This window comes from Electrophorus electricus, chromosome 10 (genome assembly GCF_041902795.1).
Source record: "Electrophorus electricus isolate QZ-2024a chromosome 10, ASM4190279v1, whole genome shotgun sequence".
Classification (NCBI taxonomy): domain Eukaryota; kingdom Metazoa; phylum Chordata; class Actinopteri; order Gymnotiformes; family Gymnotidae; genus Electrophorus; species Electrophorus electricus.
In genome coordinates this window covers 7,496,114-7,523,385 of record NC_137506.1, presented here as the reverse complement: position 1 = coordinate 7,523,385, position 27,272 = coordinate 7,496,114, and the positions used below count along the sequence as shown (strand labels likewise).

The 27,272-nt window shown below is 38.5% G+C and overlaps 1 protein-coding gene across 1 annotated transcript; it reads right to left on the bottom strand.

The window, feature by feature from the left end:
* Nucleotides 1-1,208: 1,208 nt before the first annotated feature.
* On the bottom strand, nucleotides 1,209-26,017 carry LOC145659459 (N-lysine methyltransferase SMYD2-A-like). The gene is made up of 12 exons (XM_081722183.1): nucleotides 25,631-26,017; nucleotides 25,383-25,446; nucleotides 13,318-13,428; nucleotides 12,021-12,081; nucleotides 11,397-11,521; nucleotides 10,335-10,402; nucleotides 10,149-10,251; nucleotides 9,741-9,851; nucleotides 4,050-4,173; nucleotides 2,589-2,763; nucleotides 2,267-2,375; nucleotides 1,209-1,630 (listed from the first exon to the last, which is right to left on the bottom strand). Exons 1-12 carry the CDS (start codon nucleotides 25,801-25,803, stop codon nucleotides 1,547-1,549), a joined length of 1,308 nt encoding a protein of 435 aa, XP_081578309.1. The 5' UTR covers nucleotides 25,804-26,017; the 3' UTR covers nucleotides 1,209-1,546.
* Between the last annotated feature and the right edge of the window lie 1,255 nt (nucleotides 26,018-27,272).

The following is a 27,272-nucleotide window of genomic DNA, read 5'->3' as shown; positions in this document are numbered from 1 at the left end:
ACTTGGATTGACCTTATAAACATGTGCAGATGTGACATCATCCCTGGGCTTTAACATAATATTTACAATTTAAGTTGTCAAATACAAAATTACTTTAATCATTTTGGTCTTTACTGTTTTTGTTTATTGAAAGTGCCACCAGCTCTTCTGATTCATTATGAATGCTATCCATAGAATACTGTAAACCATTATCCAAATTAATACATTGATTTGATCTATAATTCCTACTACTATATTCATCTGAAATCTGTCTTGAGTTTAGTAAATTATGTTCTGACTAATGAAATGCATAGACAATTAAATAAATATTCTGATTTCAGCTAAATAGCAGTTCTTTGTAAACAATGCCACCCAAAAGGTTGGCAATATTGATCAAGACCTGGAGCTGTATGAAGATGAATCTGCTCATCACATGGCAAGAATATTCAAATGCAAATCAACCCCCCAAAGTTCTCAGTAAGTACATAGTTCAGTGCAAGGCAGAGGAAGCACATGATGCAAAAATGTTAGGGTGACATCTGTACAACTATCAAACAGGTTTTGCATCCTACCTTGTTAAGGTGTAAATTGCACACTGGCTAGATGTTAAGGTGACATCAGGGTTTATAAGAGCATAAGTTTTAGTTAAGCCCTAGGTGATTTCAAGTCAATAAGGAACTAAAAATAAGCTTTATTTTAATTTCCAGACTAAAATAAGTTGAAATATATTATTTTTCCTTTCACAATCTGTATGTAGCAGTCATCAAAATAACCTGACAAACCTGTCGAATGACTGAAACTGATGAATAAACATTGGGCTGTTACCTGTTCTGACAATGTAATAAAGAAGACACCAATAATTTTAATTTATGAACAAATGGAGATTTATGAATAAGACAGTCGCTTTTGCATCAATTGATATCAGCGTCAAAATAATGTTAGAAAATTATGCTTTCTCCCTCCCAAATACAGAAGCCTCATTACAATTTTTTTTATGCATGTAACTCAGGTTAGAAAACAACCTAACAATCCCTTTTCTTAATTCTGTGTGCTTGGTGTAAATAGAGTGGAAATGGGATAGGAAAACTGTAAACCCTGGGATCATGGTCAAAGGCCAAAGAGATAGCAATAGAACAAATGATGCTATAGAACTTGGCTTGAAACACCATTCAGTCTTGCCTTAAGATCTGTGCAAAACAATCATGCAACACCAATGCCAATAACATTCATTCAATCAATTTTTTTTTTTAATATATATATATATTAAGATGCTACATTGGAGTGTTGTTGTCAAACACTGTGAAGCTATTTGGTTCTTCAATACTAGCCCTTACTCAGACAAAACAGTGCACACATTAGGACGCATTCAAGGTGAAGACCACAATGTCAACACCTCGATATTACACTCAATCATTTGTAAAACATATCTAAATTACATCAATCATTGAGATTATGACAAATCTGTATTATGACATCAATCTGTATCGATTTTAGAGTGTGAGATGCATGCCATGCAGCTTTTGCTTCATTTAAAGAAGCCATATGCTTTATGTCCTCTTTGTCCTCTTTATTCTTGTTCTTCCATCTCCTTCTTAATCTCAGTGATGTAATGGTGGTCTTGACCAAATGCAACATTCATGATAGCAATAGCCTGAAATGAAATTAATCAATCATTACAAGTCTTAAATATATTTGTAATTATTTTTTGAGACAAATAAAAATGAATTACTAGACATTTCATAGGACATGAATCCAGAATTATGTAGACCAGGAAAACATTTTTTAATTTTAAATTGTTGCCACAACATAGGAAAATGCGATTTAGATGTTAAAGACTACTGAATCACATGTATATGGGTTCCCAATTCCAGTGATTTTGGTTGCTCACTCCATATCAGACAATGGACTATTGTGTATTTTACACAAAAACGTAGTTACTGTAAAAAAGATGGGAAGACATGTTCAAACCTTTTTAAGACATTACAGATTTGGAAGGATGATTCTATGTACATGAGAGGATGCTTTGATTACTGCAGATTATTGCTCATGAACAAAACCCTCCTTCCAAACCAACAAGATCAGAGACAGTCATCCCTAATCTGTGAATGGAATTGCTGGGAACTAAACTGGAGGTTACGTTTTCTACCAAGACAAGATAGGTGGGCTAGCAGTGAGTTCATCCTTGTGTTTAAAAATAAATTCTCAAAAGGAAGTTCTGCTCTAACCGACAGGTACTATACTGGGATTTTGCTATAAACAGTTCCAAAAAATACTGCTAAATCAATACCTTCTTCAAAGTTTTAACTCCTTGTGGCTTCTTCTGAAGTCCTAAGTAAAGCCTTCCGAGCTTCAGGTACATGGAGGCCACATTGAGAGAATAGGGAGGATAATGCACACTGTCAAAATATAAGGAAATTAATGTCAAACACACAAAAAAAAACAAACAAAACAAAAACAAACAAACAAAAAACACGAGGCACAAGTCTGGCAGTACATCTCATTTCATTATTGATTTGTTGGGGTTTAATACTTAATACTGTTTAATACTGTTTTACCAACCTGCTTTAGAATTTACTGCAAAAAAGTAATGAAAATATAATATATTGTACCTATATGGCTTTACTAGTTTTTCACCATATTTTATGGCCTCTTCCCAGTCCTGCATGTAGAGACAGACACCCATTGCCTGATACATCATGTGTAGCATATAAACATTGGTTTCCTCAAATATGGATCCCATCTTCTCCAGACTCAACTCACAGATCTCCAGCAGTTCAGTGGGTGGTGATGTGGAGTCAAGGACCAACACTGTTCCAGTCTTCCACTACTATAAACATATTTTTACATAATATTTTCCCCTTGTCCCAATAGTCCATTGACCAAGATATTTTGCAAGAACATTTTTGCTTAGTGTCAAAATGTTTTTTTTTTGTTTTGTTTTTTTTTTACCTTTACACAGGAGTAGCAAAACCCAACAAACAAGTAAGGAACGTTTTTGCTCTCCAACTAGCACTGTGCGAAATGTATATCGGCATCGCACACAACAAACCATATTGTGTTGTTATGTAATCTCTAATAGACTTGCTTATGGGGTTCCTCACATTGTTATTTATGAAAATGGACAAACGTACTTTGCAAAACTTAAAACAGTAGTATGAGTCTGTGCTGCTCCATGAGGAAAATTTGTAAAGACATCAATTCAAAAGATAGATCATTTGTTTGAGAGAGTCTATATTAGATGTGCAGAAACATTTACAGTTATAGTATGGGATGTGCATACCAGTGATACGTCACTCACACGAAACCCTTAAAGGTAAGCCCAACCCACCTCTGAATGGCTTAAGAAAAACAAAATTAAGACTTGAGAGGCCTAGTCAAAGTCCTGACCTGAATGCAATTGAGATGCTGTGGCATGACCTAAAAAGGCAGTTCATGCTCGAAAACCCTCCAATGTGGCTGAATTACAACAATTCTGCAAAGATGAGTGGGCCAAAATTCCTCCACAGCGCTGTAAAAGACTCATTGCCAGTTATGGCAAATGCTTGATTGCAGTTGTTGCTGCTAAGGGTGGCCGAACCAGTTATTAGGTTTAGGGGGCAATCACTTTTTCACACAGGGCCATGTAGGTTTGGATTTTTTTTCCATTAATAATAAAAACCTTAATTTAAAAACTGCATTTTGTGTTTACTTGTGTTATCTTTGTCTAATATTTAAATTTGTTTGATGACCTGAAACATTGAAGTATGACAAACATGCAAAAAAAAATAAGATATCAGGAAGGGGGCAAACACTTTTTCACACCACTGTGTGTGTGTGTGTGTGTTTTTATATATATATATATATATATATATATATATATATATATATATATATATATATATATATATATATATATATATGCATGCATGCGCGCTTCAGTTTTTATGGTGCATTAACTCTAGATCGTGAAGAGTGGTCAGATGAATTGCAATTAATTGCAAAGTCATTGCAAAGTCCAATCTCTCTCTCTCTCGCATGCGCACACAAGAGCATACACACACCCACCAAGATAAAAGAGCAAGGAAGGATATTCTTGTAGTGCTTGGCTCTCCTGAATTCTTCAATTATATTCTTGGCATACCTCACCATTTCTTGAATTTCTTCTGGCTCTGGGACTGTACATAGGTTTTGACGAATCTCCATTTTGGCCTTGTCCTGTAAATCCACATATATCAGGTTCTTTAAAAAAATGTGCAGAATTATTCAATAGGGATAAACAAGTATTAAATTACATAGTTTGTGGATATATTAAAAATATGAATTTTCAGTCCAAGCGGTGCAATCTTGAAAATTACACAGGTCAGGGATTTTCAACTCCAACTCAGCTCTAGCACATCTGATATATAGTGTTTCATGAGTTGGATCAAGTGTGCAAGGGAAGTGTGCAGAGAAAACCTGAAATTGAGCAGGGCAGTGGGTGCAAAAAGCAAGGTCATAGGTCAAACCAAGATTTGTGATTATTCTGAACCATGTATTAATGAAATATATGAAGTACACATGATCTTTTTTTTCCAGTTTGTATCAGTTTGGAATTCTTCACAGCATAAATCCTGTTAAAATAACAGGTTATGGTCCAACGTGCACACTTGAATTTGGCCAATACGTAGAATTCTGGCCACTACTTCTAGTGCTGCTCACAGTGCACCTAGGATATTCTAACTCTAAATTACTGCTGAAAGTACCTCACAAAAACTGCAATACAGAACTTATGTCTACACCCAACATATCAATTTGCACTCAAAATCTACATACTGTAATGGTGTTTAGCCCACAGACCTTGCATATTTATCCATAAAATGTTTACAACAAACAGTTAGACTACACTGAGTAAAGATTGAGCTAATACTGGTAAGCACTCTATGTCTATTATTTCATACCTTATATCTGAGAAAGGCACTTAAATAAGAACAACAAGAATGATGAGTTTGATTTTTAAAGTCTGTTCTTTTGCCAGGCTAGGCATCTTCCACTGGATATTATTCCTTTTGATTCAGTTAATCCTCTAGGTGTTATCTTGGAGTCCACACTCTCTTATCAGAAACACATGACTAGCAGAACTAAAACACCATTTTTGCAATGTAGCTCACCCCTCCATCTGTCAGTCTCCATGATGCAGAAGTCACTCCCTGTGTACATTCATCTTTTATTATGTCTCAACTATTTCTCTCTTTCAGCTGTTGTTGCAGCCCAAACTCTTCAGATGCTTACACATACCAGAAAGTCAGCACATATCACCAAAGTACTTTAGCACTAAACAGACTTGCTCCTTTCTACCTTTCTGAACTCCTTCATCTATATGTGCTGTACTACTCTTGAGATCTGCTGGGGCAGGTCTAATTCTGAACTCATTCAAATATATGTACCATAGATCTGCTGGAACATGTCTACTTTCTGAACTCCATTAAAGAAAAGAACACTATTTCTACTGTGAAATATGGAAGCTTACTGATATTTTGTGAGTGCTTTGCTGTGTCAGGAATATTTGTGCAGGACTTAGAAGATTGTCAAGGCATTTTGGAGCAAAATGTACAGCCTAGTGTCAGAAAGCTGTCTTAGTCACAGGCTTCGGGTCTAGCAGTAAATGACTCCAACAGAGGTCCTGCTATGAATCGTAATCTGAATTTCACTGAACTGAATCTGAGAAAAGAACAAACTCACAAGACACCTATCAAACCTAAATGAAGTGGAACTGCTTCCTCAAAGCTTAACTACCAAGTGTAGAAATCACAATCATAGCTACAGAAGTGTAGAAATCACAAATCAGTTACAAAATCCACTTGAATGTGTTTACTGTTTCCAAAGACTACTATGAAAGAGAAAGTTGAGTGCCAGTATTTGTCCATGGCATATGGACAATTTTCTTCTATACTTTTATGATGCATGTCAAATTATACTTTGAGAGAAAAGCTTCAGTTCTATAACAAATTCTTTGGTCCGTTTAAATCAAGGTAATTTCACTTTTGGAAATGGGGAAAAAAAAAAGAAAGAAAAGGTTAAGGGTATTAATGCCTCGTCATCTCTGTGTATACATGCAGAACTGCCAATTTTCTATTACTGCTTTGTGTACTTTTATGCAATCTAAAACTATTTATGCCCTTTTCTAGTTTAAAAGTTAGTTTAATACTATTTATATATTTACTATTTATTTATTTAATACTATTGCTTGATTGACAAAGCAAATATTATAAAGTCACATCATCTCCAATATTGGGGTGACCAGTGAGATTGAATCATGTAAATGAATTTCTGGGTAATAGAGGGCAGCAGCAAGACTGGGAGGGACAATGCAGTCATTTTGGAGGAGTCTAGGTACACTCCTTGAAAACACTACTTCATGCTGTCCATGTGCAGCAAAGGCAGAAGTCACCATCACGTCTGGCCTCAGGTCTTCCGTTGGGCAAATGTACTCCAACTACCAGTCTAAACAGCCAGCTCCCTGTCACTGCAATTATAACACACATATTTGACCTCCTGTCAGGAGGGCTGGCCTCTATCTGAATACCTTTAGGGTGCAGCTATGATTGTCGTCATGACCTTCAATATCCAACAGCATGTGTGTCTGTATTCAACTGTTTTAGTTCGACAGGCGAGGACTGAGACAACCTTACTTCAAAATAGTTCTGCTAACTTTTATTGGAATTTAGAAGTAGGACATTTCTGGTCAGTCTTTAATGCATGTTTGGCTATCTATTAATTTTATAATTTCTTTTCAAAGGACATTACAAAATTTACTGACAGCCACTCAACCAAATGTTCAGGCGATAGAGTGTAGATTACACGCAGCGTATGTTTCTTTTTGCAGTGAGTATGTAGCAACTGTTCACAGCAATGCTGTTTTGCTCATATAGTGCGGCGTGGCATCAAAACTAATGGCATTGATACATGCAGTTGACTGGTTATAGAGGGCAAATAACAGTAATAATAATGCTGCTCAGTAGGAACCTTCTGGCTTTTTGAGCCAATGAGCATCTCAACAGTGTCTTAGAACAGAACAGAAAAGTAGTCAAAGTAACAGCATTAGCAGGGTGTATATATCACTCTATATTTTATCTTAGATTGCAGATCTCACTGATCATTGGCAAGCATCAATATATAAATATAATGAATATAATGATCACTCTTATTTCCTTTATGTATTGCATAGTCCAAACATTACTGGTCATCAGTGAACATACTTAACTAATGGTGCAAAATAGTTACCGATTAGAGTACTTACCTGTATCTATTGAATTAAGAGTGTTCCAACCAGGATGAATCATTAACAACTGCATAAATCATTCCAGTCAGAACTGTGAATTGCCTCCTAAGGCTCCCATACTGGCAAGAAATAAAAATGTCCAACAATTCTTGGTAACAAAGTTTAGATGGAGGTCTCCCTCTGACCTCCCTGTCACAAGAAATATTACATTTTCGGTGGGTGAAACCTACAGAAAAAAAACAAACAAACTTAACTGCTAAAAGAGTAAATGTGTTGTCTCTTTCATTTGTGTGTGGATAACACTAGTAGTCTTATCCTAGGATGAAAGGTCAACAGGTCTCTGACACCATGCAGGTGCCAAGCTCCCTACTCATGGTTGCAGGTATTCTCTGGACTGATTAGAGTTAATTTGGGCAGGTCGACCCTAAATATGGGTGCTTCTTGGATAAATTCAACATCTGTGGGTATGTCAATGCCTTCACCATATGCAGAGGCAAGGTCTTAGGAGCACAAGATAAAGTGCGAGTAAGAACTCTGGCAGCAATGCTGCACCCACTGAAGCCTCTGGAGAGATTTAGATTAAGAAGGTAGTCCAGCATTACAGAGAGTAACAATAGAAGTAGAAACAAAAGCCATTGTACAAGTGTCTCAGCATCAGAAGGTGAGAGAAAAGTGCATAGTCTCATTCTTATTTACAATAAAACTTCATATCCGAAGGCCTGCAAAAACTCGATGCCTTACTCACAGCTACTAACACAATCAGAATTAAGGATTCGTTGTTTCCAGTGGCAAGGTATTTCAATTCCAGTGGACAATGCCATAGATGCCAGACCTCACTTCTGAGTCTTCTGGAGGTGTCGTGGGCTTAATTTAGCAAAGCACAGATGAAGGGAAGTGTCTACCTGATCATCCTGGTGAAGAGTTTGTGATGATGTGGTTGCTGGTACGAAGTGAGTGGGCTGGGCCCTATGTGAAACTCTAATGGACTGGCACAGGATATTTGCCAGCTTAGACTCTGTGTAACTTGAAAGTTGGTCTGAACGCAGCTTTGGTCTGTTGAATTTGTGATTTTTTAAAATATTTTTTCAGAGAATAATGATAATACAACAACCTTTCTTTTATTCATGTTTAGTGGTTGGATCAAGCCATTTATTATCAAACAATTGTTTTTGACCTTTTTTAAAATCATAATGACAACAGAAACTACCCAAATGACCCTGATCAAAAGTTTACATACCCTGAAAGTTTTGGCATGGTAACATACACGCAAGTTTGTTTGCTTGCCAATCAGTCAGTGTGTGTGTGCGCGTGTGTGTGTGTGTGGAGAGTCAGTAAGTTACTGGGCTCCTGACAGACCCCTGCTTGAGAAATGGGGAAAGCAAAACAATTAATCAAAGGATCTGCGGGAGATGATAGTTGAACTTTATAAAATAGGAAAAGGATATAAAAAGATATCCAAGGAATTGAGAATGCCAATCAGCACTGATCAAATTCTAATTAAGAAGTGGAAAATGAGGGATTCTGTTGAAACCAAGCCAAGGTCAGGTAGGCCAACAAAAATTTCAGCTACAACTGCCAGGAAAATTGTTTGGGATATAAAGAAACGCACAAATAACATCAACTGACAAAAAAAAGTGGTGTGGCTGTTTCAAGATGTACAATAAGGAGGCACTTGAAGAAAAATGGGCTGCATGTTCGAGTCGCCAGAAGAAAGCCCTTACTACGCCAATGCCACAAAGCAGCCTGCTTACAATATGCCAAACAGCAGAGAGACAAGCCTCTAGTTTTCTGGAAGCTGCGCATGGGACACCCTCGGATGTTCCAACATGACAATAATCAAAAACACAAGGTCAAGTCGACCTGTCATTGGCTACAGCAGAAAAAGACGAAGGTTCTGGAGTGGCCATCTCAATCTCCTGACCTTAATATCATCGAGCCACTTTGGGGAGATCTCAAATGTGCATTTCATGCAAGACAGCCCAAGAATTTACAGGAACTGGAAGAATGGGCAGCTTTACCATCTGGGAAAATAAAGTGCCTCATCCACAACTACCACAAAAGACTTCAAGCTATAACTGATGTTAAAGGAGGCAATGCATGTTATTAAGGACTATGGTATGTAAACTTTTGATCAGGGTCATTTTGGTAGTTTCTGTTGTCATTATGATTTAAAAAAGGGAAAAACAACTGTTTGATAATAAATGGCTTGACCCAACCACTAAACATGAGTATTATTATTATTATTATTATTATTCTCTGGGGATAAAAAAATGTCATTATATATATATATAATAAAAATCACAAATTCTTCCAGGGTATGTAAACTTATGAGCGCAACTGTAAAGCTTCGTGGTCTAGTGGTCTATTCCTTTCCACACATACACTTTTCATGGAACGGACATGGTCATGCCTTATGCTTTTGTCCCGTTTTATAATTTTCAATAGATTATTTTGGATCCATGATTTGTTATACTGGTTTTGACAATCTAAGACAAAAACAGGAACCAATAATGTTCAAAGTCACCTTTGATTTGGTAGTGCATTCTTCACAATCGCACGTAAAGAAGTACGAATCCCTCAGCCTCTCATTCCTGTCCTCCGTTGGATACAGGAGGTCAATGTAACTGTTGAAAAGCTATTAGAGAAGAGAGATGGCTATATTTATTCACTTACACATGAAAGTCAATTGATTTATAATGCTTCTACTGTAGCTAAAATATTTCTAGATTTGTTTGATAAAAAACACATACAAATAAATGTGTTATCCAATACAGATTTGCTTTGATACTGTGACAGACCTGAATAAGATGTTTCTTAAACTTAGAGGTAACTGTGATGGTGTGCTTGAATTTATAGAGTGGACATTCAGCTCTTAAATTCTTAGAAGTTTCTCCTAGGCAAGACAGAAGACTGAAGAGCAGCTCTGTCTCACCTCCTCTCCAGGGCTGATTTCCCGAACAGCTCGAACCTCAGCTACTGTATTTTTGTATGTCACAATCACATTTGGACTACAGCTGTGGTTCATCAAAGCAACACTGTAATACCAAGTGACAGAGACCAAATGAGAACAAAGGTAACAAGAATCAAACAAAAACACTGAGTGTAATGTCTTGCTTACTCTGGAAAGACTGCAGAGCCCAAATGAGACAACTCCTCATCTTCAATGGTAAAACCATTACAGTTCACCTGTAATACAAGGACAAGGAGATCCTACATGAAATCTACAGAAAAGATGAGGTTTTAGGGTGCTCATACAGTCAGTTTTAGGGTGCTCATACTGCATAGCTTTCTGCAGCAGTTATAACAAAGTTAGTTATAACTTAATTTTGTGTTTTCTAAATTGTGAAAAGGGTCAAATTAGGCATGGCAATGTTTTGGGAAACCTCTCAATGTTTTAATTCACCGATTTAAATATTTTATAGCAATGTCTTGACTTTATGGAATATAAAATATCTTTGCAGAAGACATACATACATAGATACATACACACACACTATATATATATATGTGTGTATGTATGTATGTATGTATATATATATATATACATACATATACACATACATAGACACATATGTATGTATGTATGTATGTATGTATGTATCTCGAGATTAATAGTATTCAATGGTTTGTGCTAGTAGCAGCTGCCTCACATTTAGTAAATTATCATATTTATTTATTTATTTTGACATCATTACTTTTGGTGCTATATCTTTTAATTTCCATGTAATATATTGTTAAGTCAAAAGTCTTAACTCATAGTTTTCAGCGATCTTGCCAAAGACTAATGCCTGGCTCTCTTTTCTTTGTTCTGAAGGCTGCTCTGCATTATTTAAATGCTTTGTTTTTTTTCCCTTTTGATTTACAACATGAAAACAGAGGAGCACTTATGCCTTGTTCTGCTGCTGTTATGTTTCACAGATACAATATCACATAACCACAGAATTACGAAGCATTTTAAACCAGCCAGGCTGTGCCCAAAGTGTGTCTGATGATTGTCAAAGCCCCCTCCCCACCTTCCATAAAAATAATTTAAATCATTTTTGGAGATTTTGGCATATTTGTAGAATAGAGAGTGCTTTAAAGTTTCACTAAGCTATTTTGAAAATCTGAAGACTAATTCCACTGCAGTCAATTGAGAAACACTAAAACGACATTAATCTGTTGCCAGTGGACTCCTTACCTGGGCAAAGAGCTGTACAAGAGCATCATTATTAGGGATATCCAGATGCTGAGAGTAAAAGTGACGAAGTGCAGCAGTATCAGCTAGGTTCATCTCATTTTTCTCATTATCTGTCTTGTCGAGATCTGATCAAATTATAAGCAAGTGCAATTGAAATGCAGTTGAAGAGCCTATATATTATTTTAAGCATTCTTCACTTAGGCTTGAACATTACATTTTGATTTTCCTCAACTCAAAACACTCAAACTCAAAATAAATGTGGACACATTTATTTCATTATTAGTGTGTCACTTTTTCACTCTTTTTACTAGAGGTAAAAATTGTCTGCAATTCCCAAATTGACCTTCATTCTGCCAAATAGTATCATTTGGGTCCATTGTGAATAAGTTACATTTACTGAGGTGTTTAAACATGAGCCCTAAAACAAACCATCTTTGTCTATAAATCTCTAAATATATGAAAATGATGTCAAATTTATCAATTAGCTTTTCCATTTTATAGTTTACCATTAAGTAGTGACCAAGTCTACTCCACTGTTAAAGCTCCACATACGCCTTAATGAGTCTTCAGGAATGTAATTTAAACAAAGGCACAGAATTAATGAGTACAATGAGTAATACTCACGTGCTTCAAACTCTTTCAAGGATAACAATCTCTCTGACTGGGTTTTCTCTGTCTGGAATTTCTGACAAAAAGAAAAAAAATTGAATCTAATAATTGAATACAATTTTAAAATACATAGCATAAAAAAGGAGATTGAAAATAGGTTAAAAAAAAATAATATCAAGTTTTTAATTGCTGTAGTTTTGTAGTGCTGAAGAATTTGTACCTTTTTCAGACATCTCAATGATAAGAATCAAAAAGCAACAGAACAGAGCACGATAGTCATTTTGACATTCAATCTAACTTCTACTGAGTTATATTTATCATTAACTGGACATCTTTCACTTTTATCATTTAATATACAGTTGAAGAACCAATGAATACTTCTGAATTTCAACTGGATGCGGAGTACTTCTACACATTCTAACAAGGATGCTAACTAGACACAGGTGGTAAGTGATAAGGAGAGAAGGAGAACATTGAGGGGACGAGAGGGAGTATGAGGGAGACACAATGCACATGGTGACAAAGAAACAAACAGGGGACCATGTGGTGAACTCCACTACAGACAAGGCAGTAGAGTATTATTATTACAGTAATACTAATAAATTAGTTATACAAATTTAGTCATAACCAGATTAAGGAAATACGTTATTTTAACTGTCACAAACAGCAACACCTTAGTTGAACTAAAGTTACTGGTGCAATAAGCATATAATTAACAGACCTAGATTTATTGATTTACTATGGTATGTACACTCCCTAACAAACATGCACAAAAACATGAGATTGCATTAGAATTAGGCTGTTACCTAATTAACTGGCTAGACAGTGCCAAATAACTTCTTATTAAGTTGTCTTTTCAAAGTCAGCTTGCTGGTCCTTTTATTCTTATTATTATGATATTATTGTTCAACATTGTGCTGCTTCTTGATGTTCTTCTTGTTACTGACAATAATAATAATAATAATAATAATAATAATAATAATAATAATAATAATAATAATAATAATAACAACAACAATAATAGTAGCAGTAGTAGCAGCAGTAGTTGTTGTCGTTGTTGTCATGTCATCACTATTATTAATATGGTTTGACTAAGATAAAATGTTCTTTTAAGTTGTCTTTGGCAATCTCTGTTCTTTAGGTGAATGGAGTGCTTGTGGTTTTTAAAGTGATACAAATTCTATATCCATCTTTTTCACCCCACCTGCCAATTTTTACCCATAGACTTAGTTGAAATTGATGGGTCAACAAGAGCTCAAACTCTACATTTTATGACTTGGTACACCCATAAAATGTCAAGTGTTCTGCTTACCTGTTTAAGGATGATTCTAGCAACAAGTCGCACAGTTTCTGAAGGACACCAGTTCTCTCCATAGGAACACATTGCAGAACACTCCAGCTTGTGCATCGGCCAATCTCCTTTCTAAGAATAAGGCAAAATGCAAGTTCTTGTGAATTTTTTTTTTTTTTTTTTTTTTTTTTTTGTGTGTGTGTGTGTGTGTGTGTGTGTGTGTGTGTGTGTGTGTGTGTGTGTGTGTGTGTGTGTGTGTGGTGTCCACACCACTGACTTTGGTACAGGAGGTTGGGGGCTCAAATCCTGATCTGTGTGGTCCCTTAACAGAATGAGAGTTCAGAATAAGAGAGTCATACCATCTTGGATGTTGCCTGGGTCAACAAGGACCGTGTAAGATGTTGGGGGACCAGGGCAATCAGATGATAAGTGAGCTACTGGAACAAATACAAGACACTTATGGACAAGAGTGTAGAATAGAGGACTGTTGGATTGCTACTACATAAGACACCCCAGTGTGAGGGGGGTATATGCAGAGGATGTGGGAACTATGGATGCTTTGAAACCCAACATTTATAGTAACATCTATACATCTATAGTAACATCTATAGTAACTCCAAAACAACTATTAGCTCCAATATCCGCTCCAATATCCGCAAGTGGCAACTGCCATCACAACTTGAGATTAACAACAGGTGAGAGGGGAGCTATCCCGAATTTGGGAACCAAAATCATGCACTGCTGCTGACCTAGGATTGAAAATCAAGGCTAAGTGGGATAGACTACCACTGCAGCAGAAAACTACCAAGACCAAGTGAAGTACCTAAAATGCTGATGAAAGATGTGAATGCAGCCCCAAAGACAATCCCTACTGTGACAATCACTGAAACCAACAAAATGATATATGCCACAGCAACAGTGATTCTTCAGATGTTTGGCTACAAGATAAACACAATCATCAAGGAGCAGTATCCCCCATGGAGGAGGAGGTTGGAGGCCAAAGTAGACAAGTCATGCAGAAAGGCACCTGAAGGTACCTGATAAGTACAACATACTGTCCATAGCTGAGGCCTTGGAGACTGCCAAGCAAAGATTAACAGCTCTGCTGCCCGCCTGAAGAGATACACACGAAGTAGAAGCAGGGAGAATAACCAGGATGTTCTCCCATGAGCCATCCAAAGTGTACCCTCAGTGGCAGGGCAACAGCATAAGAAGCAAAAGAACCAAAGCTGAAGATGGAACAATACTGGAAAGGCATATAGGAGGCATCATGCACAATAATGCACAGTGGTTAGAGAACCTGACCACAGCAATCTCCCTGAACAGGATCCAGTAACCATCACACTAGCATCACACAAGAAAGTGTCTCAAGCATGAAAAACTGGACAGGTCCAGGCCCTGACATGGTCCATACCTACTGCCTAAAGAAGCTGACTGCTCTCCATGAGCACCTGGCAGCACAAATGAAGCAACTGTTAATGGTTGGAACCCACCATGAATGGTAAACTGAAGGCCATTTACATTTATGACATTTAGATGATGCTTTTATCCAAAGCGACTTACCATTATGAGTGAGTACAATTTGAGCAATTGAGGGTTAAGGGCCTTGCTAAGGGGCCCAACAGTGGCAACCGGATAGTGGTGGGCCTTAAAACAGCAACATTCTGATAACAAGTCAAGTACCTTAACCGCTGAGTTACCACTGCCCAGTGGCCAGACAGACCTGATCCTGAAGGACTCCCAGAAAGGGGCAATTCCTTCTAACTACTGCCAGAAATGGGGCAATTCCATCTAACTACTAACCTTTGTACAACATGGAACCTTCTATCAGGCATCATTGTGGCTAAAGTAGGCACAAGCCAAAAGCAAGAGTCACCATCGAGTATGGGTTTTACCAAGGAGATGCCCTGCCCCTGCTGCTGTTCTGTTTAGGCCTGAACCCCCTCATTGAGATCATCACCAAGAGTGGCTACGGATCCTGGCTACAGATTGGAGCAACCATCAGCCAACTCCTGTACATGGACGACATCATTAAATGAGAAATTGATTCACTAATCCACCTCACCATACACAGTAACCATATACAGTAACCACATCGGAATGTCATTTGGACTGGAAGTGTGGTTGTATGGTTACAAGGAGAGGGAAGGAGGCTAGAACAGGGGGGTAATATAACGGAAGTTGAGGGCAGGTGCAACGAAAGAGCGAGTCTCTCAGACACAGGCACACAATGTGGGTTTGTTTTTTATTGGTGAAATTATGGCAGAAGGCAGTAACCATGCTGTGGAGATTTTTCAGCATTCTAAGAGGACAAAGCCTGAGGTGTGGTCATGGGACTTCAGAATGTGGGAAAATGTCATGTTTTGTCTGTGTTAACTTGTTAATAGCTCATCATTTAGACCAATTTATTAATTTTTTTTGTATGGATTTTCCCAGTGTAACTACAATGTGACAGCATTATTTGTATTTGTCAGTAAATAGTTGAACTCTTAGGAAGTCTTCAGGCAGTCAGCCTACTTTTACTGTCTGGGGAACTGAACATTGGAAAATACTGCTATTTAATTAGTCCTCTTCATATTTATATTCATCTTCACGATAGTCTTCAAACTACAAATTAGCCTATAACAGGCCTAATAATAATAATAATAATAATAATAATAACCTCAATAACAATGGCTTTGACCCTTCTCTTTTTTCCACATCATCTTCACTGGCGCTGCACATCAGATCCTGATAAGTGTAGAGGATTTTTACTCCAGTGCAACTTGGATTTTAGTAATAGCCCATCCAGCTCTGACCAAGCCAAAATTGCATTTTTAACTTCCAGTTAACTGACAAGGCTCTGGACTGGGCCTCAGCAGTTTGGAATAATCTCCAAACATATTCTTATGAGGAATTCCTTGGCTGGAAATGGCCTTGACCAGATCCTCCGTAGTATTTGACTATCCTCATGAGGGTAAAGCTTGTGGAGAACTGTTGCCTCACCTTAAACAGGGCACTCACTCAATTTTGGATTATGCTAGGGAATTTCATAGAGTGGCAGCTGGAAGTGAATGGAAGGAGGCTGCTCTCATCGTTACCTTCTGTAATGGACTAAATAAGGAGGTACTCCATGAATTGGCATGTAAGGATGACATCATCTTATGCTGCTTCCTGTTTTTGAAACTGTTTTGTGCCAACACCATTGTTTAGGCATTCTAGCCCTTACTGCTCTCTAAATTATTATTTTTTTCCTTGGAATTAACTACATTCTATCTGGAAACTGGCAACTTCCACTAGACACCGAAGACAAAAACTAGATCCAAAGAACTACTTAAAAATGTAAATAACTGACATTTTACTTTATCATGGCTGCTTCCGTCCTAACAACAGACAAAGAATAGTTATAGTTTTATCTGTGACAAGTGTAGATTAAATGCTAGTCTGACGGAGAAGATTCTAGCAGGAGAGGTGCACATCCAGAAATTGTTGGACCTATCAAGGTATTAGAAGTACAAGCTCTGAATGCTTTAGGCAAAGTTGACAAGCCCTGAACTCCAGGACTACAGCTCTGCAGCGGGGCGAATGGGTGACACTACAGCAAAATAGCCAAGCGCTGGCTCACCCATAGGAGCACTACACATCTCCAAATCGCCTGTCCACCAGGTTTGCCCCACTCAGCGAGGCACACGCTGAGAAGCCTGTTGAAAGAGCTCTGGTTATAGGGGACTCTAGTTTGCGACGTGAAATTATCTAGGCCTTTAGGGACACCAGCAGCAGTAGTTAGCTGTATACCATGGGCCAGGATGCCAGACACTGCAGGTAATCTTAAAGTCTTATGCAAGCATAGATTCTCTAGATAGTCATTCACATAGACAACAGAAACCTGGATCACGCCAAATGAGTACATAGCGTTAAACGAAGCATGTCCTTTTGGCTACAGCTATGTACACTGCACTCATCTAACTGGCCGTAGCAATCTACAGGCTACCAGGAGCCTATTCAGAATTTATTAATGAATTTATGGATTTCCTTGCTAATCTAGTCACTCTAGTAGAAAAAGCCATTATTGTTTGGCGATTTCAATATTCACTTTGATAGTGCCCCAAACCCCCCTTTAGTTCTATATTAAAATCAATTGGTTTCACCTAATGTATAAGAGAACCCACACACTCTGTTGGATATATGCTAGATTTAGCACTGAGATACGGTGTAGTCATAGAGAACATTGTCATACTACCCAAGTCTGATGCCATCTCAGACCATTCCCTCCATTTCATTTGAACTACATATGAGCCACAATATAGTAACCTCACCACCACAAAAGACACATGATCATGTCAGCCACTGCAACTAGATGTATTGCGAATCTCCCAGATTTATCATTTGTGACTAGGATATCTTCAAACCCCATGGAACTTGATCGAATAACTGAATGCTTAGAATTAATATTCCGCTGCACACTCAATGAGGTCTTGACCTTAATAGCAAATAACTAAAATAATTCTAGATTTCTATTTTGCGCAACAGCCTATCTAACTAGGAATAAACCTGACACCATTGCTTCACATAGTAGTAATGAGTTCATTAATATCTTCAATGACAAAATTAAGCATATTAGAGATAACATTAAGAGTATTAACATGACATCTGTCACCTACTTAGAGATCAGAACAACCAAGCCAAAAAGGACTCTAGAATCCTTTACACCTATCCAAGAGCCAGAACTTGCATCTCTGATCTTGCGCTCAAAATCCTCAACTTGCTTACTAGATTCAATGCGCACATACTTTCTTAAGGAAATCCTATCTGAAGTAATTGAACCTTTACTAAACTTAATAAATCCCTCCTTGAACATTGACTACATTCTAGCACAGCGGGCAGAGCCTTTTCTTATAAAGCTCCCACACTATTGAATAACCCTCCTGTAAATCTTTGAGACTCAGACACACACTCAATATTTAAGGCTAGGCTGAAAACCTACCTGTACAGTCAGGCATTTTATTAACTAGTTCCCATGTTAGGTAAAGGTGTAGATCTGGGGGTCCATTGGCATTGAGAATTATACTAAACTGGGATGTTGATACTACCACTTCACATCTTTTTTGTCACTCAAGTTTGAGTGAGAGCGGCAGAGTGCTGATGTTCCAGGGTGCCCTCATGCTTGTGGTTCCTTCTAGCATATCTAGATCTGCTAGGGTCCATCTTTGCACATTATAGTTCTCTAATTTACACACCCTTGTATGTAAATTACAAGGGTGTGTACATGCCTAATAATCTATTCTCTTTCTGCCAAGGTACACCTACCTGATGTTATGTTACTAAGCGTCAACCTGACTCCGCTGCTGCGGCTACTCCCAGCACACCCTGAAGTCCCCTTGTAGCCCACCACACCTTCCCCCCCAGCCAACTACTTCTCCATTGCCCTTGATGGACGTTCTTGTGTCGGATGGGTTTCAGACACACACCCACCCCCCATCGGGACCAGATTAGGACTTCTAGAAAATGACTAGACATTAATTGCTTGTTTTTTCATTTCATTATTTATCCCCCCCCCCCCCCCTTAAAATTGTTAATATTGTGGTGACCATTGTCGGCCAGAGGAGGATAGCCGCCCCCTCTTTGATTCTTGGTTCCTCTCAAGGTTTCTTTGTCATGCTCTAGGGAGTTTTTCCTGTGAGTATACTGTGGGGTACTGGACACATTCTTTGGGATCGTTGTTTGGGACTCCACCGTTTCCCTGCACTAGCCCCTGTGTGAGGTGGTGAGTCCTCCCATAAAAGGGTTGGTTTTTAAATAATTTGTTTCACCCTTCACCACTGACTCTCCGTCCGGTTCTTCTATGTTTCCAGCTCTGATCGGCTCTGGAGCAGGGGGAATTTTATGCATGGGGCTCTGAGGCAGAAAGGGCTTTCAGCAAATTAAAGACGGCTTTCACCACAGCACCTATTCTCAGACACCCTGATCCTACTGCCCCTATTGTAGTAAAGCTGACACATCCAGTGTGTTGGAGCCATACTATCTCAGCAAGCTGAGGATTCCAAATTGCATCTCATAGCCTTTCCCCCGTCCATAAAATATTCCGAGCTGAATGCAACTATGGCATTGGTGAAAGTGAACTCCTAGCAGTGAAGTTGGCCCTAGAGGAGTGGAGACACTGGTTGGCAGTTTTTATCACAGATCGTAAAAACCTAGAATATATGTGCTCAGCTAAACACCTGAACCCCCATCTTCCTGTTGGTCCCCGCCCCCCATTTTGATTTTAACATTTCTTATTGCCCAGGATGCCATAACACAAAATCTGACACCATGTCACACATTTCACAGCAGGAGGAGGACACTGCTTACCAGGAGACGATCCTTCCAGCCCAGGTACAAATACTATCCATCTGGTAGAAGATTGATGATGAAATTGAACAATCTCTGGCAGAATTGGAGATTCCTGCTGTCTGTCCAGAGGATAAACTGTATCCTGTTGAGATAAGCTTCTTACCTGGGCACATTCCTCACTAACTACTGGACATCCAGGTGAGACCCACACCAAACAATTGTCCAAACAATATTGGACAAGATATTTGGACACAGATTTGTACCTCTTACTCAAGAAGTACACAGATTTGTTTCTTCCTCTACTATTTGCTTACAGTGCAAGGTCCCAAGAACACTCCGAGCAAATAAACTCTTGCCTCTCCTGGGGCCAGATTGACCATGGACTCAATGCTATAGATTTCATCACCGATCTCCCAAACTCTCTTGGGCAAACCACTATACTAACAATAACAGACTGTTTCTCGCGTGGTGTTAAATTTATCCCTTTTCCTAGTCTCCCTATAGCCTTTTAGACAGCTGAAGCACTATTTCAGCATGTGTTCAGAAACTTTGGCATACCTGGACATTTTATCTGACAGAGGTCCTCAGTTCACTTCACATATATTGTCAGCCTTCTTTGAACATCTGGGTGTTGCTGTAACATCCCCAATCTAATGTGTAAACATCCCCAATCTAATGTGAAAGAGTAAACAAACTCTAATGTGAAAGAATTGAACAAATTCTTAAGGATTTTCTATTTTAAATCAGCCATCTGATTGGTCTAGGTTCCTTATATGGGAAATGGCACAGAACTCCCTCAAGAGTTCCATCACTGGCCTCACTCTTTTTGAATCTATTTTAGGATACTAGCCCCCCATGGCTCTGTGATTACTAACATTCCTTCTGTGGACAACTGGATTAAAATTACTGAGAAAGTATGGGAGGACACTTAGCACACAGAGTGAAACTTATAATGGTACAAAGAGGTAGCTGATCGCCACAGAGGGGCCAATCCAGAGTTTCATCCAGAGGATAGAGTTTGGTTATAAAGCAGGGATTTCCGTAAAGCTGGTCACTGTCACAAGCTCAGTCCTAAGTACACTGGACTTTAAGATTCTCAAACATATTAAATGAGGTCACATACCAGTTAGAACAGCCATTACACTACCGTACTTCTCATTCATTCCATGTCTCTCTGATTAAACCTATGGTTTCAGGCCCCCTGGATGCGGTCTCACCTGGCGCCACTCCACCCCCTCCTATAGAGCATGAGGGAGCTCCCATATATGCGGAGGAACCCAGACACGCAGAGGAAACCTCCAATATCTGGTTGACTGGGCCAAGGACTAACTGGATCCTGGTTTTCTATCAGATTTTCATAGGCAGTTCCCCGAAAGGCCAGCAGCACCCCCCCCCCCCCAATCTTCCTCGGCGTGTATCTTCTACTGGATCTAGGACCGATACCATGGGCTCAGCTAGGGGTTACTGTCATGCAACCAGTTTCTCCCAGCTCAGCCAGCAATCAAGATCACTACATTTCCCAGAATCCTGATCACAGCAAGGAGCACCATTCCACCATTCACTGATCACTTACTTCTTCGTCCTCACCTGACTATTGAATTCACCTGTTCACCATTATTCATGTTCATTTAAACCTGTATGTTTCATAGTATCACTACGAAGTATTGCCACTATTCTTCCTAATGCGTACTGAGCAATTGTTTGTCTTTACCTGAATTGTGCTTTAGACCCTGTTCTGCTTTTTAAATTTTTACCTCCTGTCTCTCCCTTTGGATTTGTTTGCCTGATTGTATTTCTCTCTGAAGATTGTATTTTTGGACTGGCTCTCTCACCGGTGTGTTGGATTCTCCCTCCAACTACATTCTATGCATAAATAAACTTCTTCCCTTTATCCGCAAACATCTTACCTGTTCTGAACATTACAGCAGCAAAATAACAGGATGGAGCCCTTGTGAACTCCACAAGTGATTAATGCTGGAAAGATAGAAAAATCACCAGTATTAAAATCCCCAGGAGTATGTCATTAGAGTTTAAGCAATGCTGATTCTGTAGACCTAAGATCCGACTGATGTAACTAAATTTTTGTACTTAAGATGTCATAAAAGATAAGTATAAAATTCTTTAGAAGCAATGGGTCAAGATTTCTTTTTTAAGCAATTGCTGCAGCACTGCATACTTAAAGCAGGTCAGAACAATGCAATTGGTTATTCCACCATTTCTGACATTTAAAATAGTAAGACCCAAGGAACCCATTATCTCTTTTAGTAGTTGTGATGAGCAATATCCAGTGAACAGGTAGAGGGTTTAATCTGAAACACAGTATCATTCAATATCTACAGAGAAACCAACTCAAACTGATTACAGATGAAGACAATAGAACAGAGCACATCCTAGTCTATATACAATACATGAACTGGTATAGAACGGGCAAAAGAAACATCATGACCAGAGAGAACAGACAGATGGAGGTCAGCAACAGTGGGTTAACACTAGGAGTAGCACTGCAACAAAAGCTGTCAGTGGAAAGCATGTGCCTGCTGAAGTACAACAATGAACACTTAAGAGAACTATAGGTTTCCTTAAGGTTCAGTCACAGTTGGTAGTAGACTTCCATGGGTGGATGGCTGTGGCATTTAATGGGAAGGCACTACAGATAATCCTCAACACCTACCCCAAGGACCTACCAGCACTACAAAAATGATTTAGTCAAGCCCCTGCAGCTCATCACCACCTACTCTTGAACTGCTATTGAGAGAAAATGAAGAAACTTGGCATGTTTTCTGCCAAGCTGCTCATACTGTTGTGTGCCACTGTTGTTTTCACAGAACATGCATCATGTGAGCCTATTTGCCTGACATCATTGTAACAAGCCCTGGGAGGTCTAGTGAGGCAATTCTCTGATCAACCACCTTTTTACTCCATTAAAGCAAGAGGGAAGTACGAAGAACTGAGAAATGACCCAGAACAATATTAGTGGGTAATTAGATGCAATTAGAGAGGTCACAAACTGTCTGGACTGGGAACCAAACTCAGCCCTGGACTTTTTTCTAGACCAGCCTGCTACAAACATAGTGATTCCAAATTGAAATCACCCAGCTCCCTACCCCATCAGTCTTTTATGCACAACACATGACAGTTTCATTCTAGAATATGAAGAATACATCTAACAAGTAACTAAATGCCCATATATGTACCTTATTAGAACAGTAAATAAATGCCCATACAGAAAACCACTCATCAAATAAGGTACATGAGCAGGCAACTTATCTCTGCAACTCCAGTGATGGATGGAATCTCTCTTACCCGTGAAGGTAATCAGAATAACCACACACCACATTAAAAGCATAAAGCAAAACATTTTTTTCTGCAATTTCATTTGCGATCAGTGAAGTTAGAAAGAATGAATAAACTTTCTTTCACAATTAGAAAAGAGCTCCAAAAGTTGTATGCTAAGATGGGTGAACCTGTTGGATGGATATTCATCTCTGCAGTACTCCATACGTTGAACTCTCTTGGAAGAACAGCAAGCAATATGTCTGGCAAAAAGCAGGCACTGAACATCCCCCATCTAACACCATTGTTATCTGTTACCATTGTTATGATGAAATGTGGTGGCAGCATGAAGCTACGGCGTGCTTCTAAGTGGTAGGGACAGGGAGACTGGTAAAAACTTAGACAGTGCTTTGAGCCTCTAGTGGTGTTTCAGCCAAGAAAACCTCCCTCTTTGCAAGTGCAAAACTGGAATGAAAGTTCCAGTTCCATGCTGAAGCATGACAATGACCTGAAGCATATAACCAAAATCAACATTAGAGTTTTTTCGGGGAGGCTCTGAATGTCCTTGAGTGGTCCAGCCAAAGCCCAGACTTGAACCCTATCAAAGATCTGTGGAGAGAGTTGAGCATGGCAGCTCACAGAAATTTGCCATCCAAATTCATGGAGTTGAGTAGATTATCCTGTTTTTCATGGCCAAACTGCCTAAATACAGGTGAAAAGATATGTATCAAAAAAGACTTGCAGCTATAACTGCTGCCAAAGGGAGCTTCTCCAAAGTATTGAATAATTTTTGATATTCAGTATAAGTATTCAGAATACTTTTGTGAATAAGAGATTTCAGTTTTTGATTTTTAATAAATTTTGAAACTCTAAAAATATTTTAATTTCATAATTGGTGGTTACTGAGTGTAGATTGATGAGTAAAAAGGTGATTATGCTGTGGATATGATATTGAATAGATACAAAGTGTGCAACGAGATTTTTCAATACTTTCTGAATCCAGTGTATGTAAAATCTATAATTTTAATATTGTGTGAAGTCTGTTATGCTAGATGACCAAACTATATGTGCGTCACTTCTAACTTGGATCCTATTGCCTCATCTAGATAAAACTCAATCAGTCAAATTTGAGATATGTACATTATGATCCTCTGATCAAGTATGCAAAACTGAATTGTCCTTCAGGGTCAGTGCACAATTTTGTGTCAGTTAGATAAACTCAATACTCAAAAGGTATCCACTGTAACTTTTGACATGCAGCATACACTGCTGACCAACACATTTTTACAAAATTGAGTGTGGGGACTATAGAGGCTCACTCTCACTGATTGGTCTTGGCATGTGGCAGTCAAGGTCAATGCACCTGTAGTCCCAGCCACAGACACATAGCCTACATGTACACAGAGAGTCTGGTATCTATAAAGCATTAACCTGCTATACTATCAGAATTCTGCCAGTTGCATTCTAATTGGCTATCTGCACTTATGTATGCATTTCTGTGCATCAGTTGATCATCTAATGTGACACAAAGGTTTGTTGTTCCAGCTAGGTCAGTTCCGGTTAGCATATGGCTGTACATAGGAAGGTAAAATGAGTGTTTCAAAGCAAGACATATCCATTTGAGTGAAACAGGTTTGTGAAGTCCATTGTAGCTCATGATTAAAAGGTTTGTGAAGTCCATTGTGGCTCATCACTGAAAGTAATTCTAGAGTTTTGTTTAAAGTAGTTAGCAATAAGAGACACGTGCTTACTGGCGGTATATAGTAAAATCTTTATATTTTCAGCACAGCTGGGATAGCAATGTTTCTGGGTCATTTGACTTTGTTGGATGTGTCCCCTCTTCTGTCAGTTTTGGAAGATTAATTGAAGCATTAAAAAGCTACACACAAGCACTAAAACCTCCACCTAGAGTCTGCCAATGCAAGACTAATGCACCTACAGCAAACATATCAGCTGAATGGTGTTAGAATGCACTCACAAAAAAGCAAACGGACATGCTTAGAACTGGCGTAAATTAACAAATGTCATGCTGGAAACAGATGCCTTTAGCTCTAGTATTGTCGTACTGTCGCCGTCCACAGGAAATTCCATTCAGTTCAACTTTGTCATTATACCAATATACGGGCTGTCCAGTATAATGAAACACTGACAGGCTATTCTCTAGTGCAGTTGTATGACCAAATGATATATAACATGACAAGACAACAAACATACATACATATGGACAGTAGGTGCGTAGTTGAGTATGTGCAGAGGTAGGCTTAAAGTGCAAACTATATGGCAAAACAGGCTCTTATTCATTATTGTTCTCTGTACAGGCTATGCCCTCCATGCTATTTAGTCGCGAAATCTAATTTACTTTTGAATGTATTTTATTTATTGTGAAAACTATTCTGAAGTGTTCTTATTTTTAGATCACCTGAATACAAACTCCACACACTAGACCTGAGGAACACGTGAACACGAATCTAATCACATGGGAAAAAGTGACACCAAATGCTTACCTGGCACTCCACATTGCAGTAGTAGGCTTGCTTACATTTTCCACACTTGGACAAAGCATCTTTTCTGTGGGATAGAAAAGCGTTTCAAAACTGGTTAAAATTCTGTAATTAATGGCTGTATTCCCGCTACTGCCGCCATATAAATTGTACTCAGTCATATTTGTAAGTCGTTTTGGATAAAAGCGTCAGCTAAATGCCGTAAATGTAAATTGTTAGGTAGACCTTGCCTTACACGACAAACATATTACCTCGTGAAGCAGAATTCGCAGTGGCAACCCCTCTCATTCACGGTCAAAACATAGGAATATGCCGGGCAGGCGAACACAAGATCACCAACTTTGAAGTGTGTGGTTGCTTTAATCCCTCGACCTTTGCCGACGCTTAAGAACCTCTCACAACCTTCAATTCCTTCAGATTTCATTTTGTTGTTGCTACTAGGCACGAGTCTTACTTCCTTAAACTCCTCTAGTGCCTGTTGCAGACAAAGATGCTGGCTTTACAAAATTATGTTTACCCTTCGTTCCCAACCACTCAGAAATTATATATATTTTAAATTTATTCTTAAGATTGGCTGGATTTAGACTGCGGCAGACTTGGGGACGCTCCCTGAGCACGCTACATTGCAAGTAGCCAGCTAGCCAGGCTGCTTACGGCATTACTACAGAGTTCCGTGTAGTCCTAACGCCCGTCAACGGACGGACCAACTTTAATGACGCCTTGCTTTTTTATTACTAATTATGATTATTAATTTTTATACAGAATTTGCAGGCAACATATCTATTCAGCTAGACGTTTAACAATAAATTATATATTTAACCCAAAGTGCAGAAAGCCCAAAATCTGTTCAAAGGTTTTATTTTGTCTAGTGCTGTCATTCCGTGGTTATTTACATAAACTATAAGCAATTTTTATCATATTGCCTTTTATTCAAAACATAAGCACAAAAACTGAAATAAAACAAACAACAACAAAAACAGCCAAAATAGTGAACTACTTTGAATTAATTTTTTATACTATAATGAAATAAACGGATATTGTTGTTATCTTAAGTTGTTATCTTGGTGTTCTTTTTGACACGTTTGTCATGCGAATCGCAAATTAAATCTCTACAAATCTGCATACTTCCATCTCGACAGTATTGTCTGCCTGCGCTCGATGATGACGCGTAAAGACACTGAGATCTTGGTTCATGCATTTATTACCTCAAGATTAGATTATTGCAATTCACTTATGTATGGTTTACATTCAAAATCTATCTGCACCTTACAGCGTGCAGCTAGAGTCTTGGTCCCCACTAAGAAATCTGCGCATTCCACTCCCACCCTTCAGCAGTTACCCACAGTTAAACGCACTCAATACAAAATTTAAGGCACTTCAAGGCCTTGCGCCCTCATATATTGCAAAATTATTCCATAAGGTCCTCTGATTCAGGTCTCCTTACTGTCTCCATGTTTAGGCTGTCCACCATACATTTCATTTAGTGTTGCTGCACCTTTTCTCTGGAACTCCCTTCCTACACCAATTCGCTCATGTTACTCTCTTCTCTCTCCCTTTATTATTATTAAGTAACCCTCTTTTAGCTGCATAACTCATTATTCTTTTAAAAGAAAGTAATGAACTATTGAGTACTATAGTAATACTATATAAACAAGCAATTTAAAATTATAAATCATAGCGTTGAAACAAGTGTCTTAGCCACCATTAACAAATAAACGGGATTTTAAAATTAAACTACTGCAAGGAGTATAATGAATCCATCTAACAATATGCCTCTTCTACCACCTAGTGGCTGTAATATAATATAACATTATATATACGTATTACGTATTATATTTACGTGCATATTCTCTCTCTCCCTCTCTCCGTAAACACACACACACACACACACAC

Coding starts and splice junctions, on each gene's coding strand:
- LOC145659459 (XM_081722183.1), bottom strand. CDS start 25,803: ATGAAATCTGAAGGAATTGAAGGTTGTGAGAGGTTCTTAAGCGTCGGC. Junction 25,447..25,630: donor TGCGAATTCTGCTTCACGAG/GTAATATGTTTG, acceptor TCTATCCCACAG/AAAAGATGCTTTGTCCAAGT. Junction 9,852..10,148: donor AAATCAGCCCTGGAGAGGAG/GTGAGACAGAGC, acceptor CTTCTCTAATAG/CTTTTCAACAGTTACATTGA.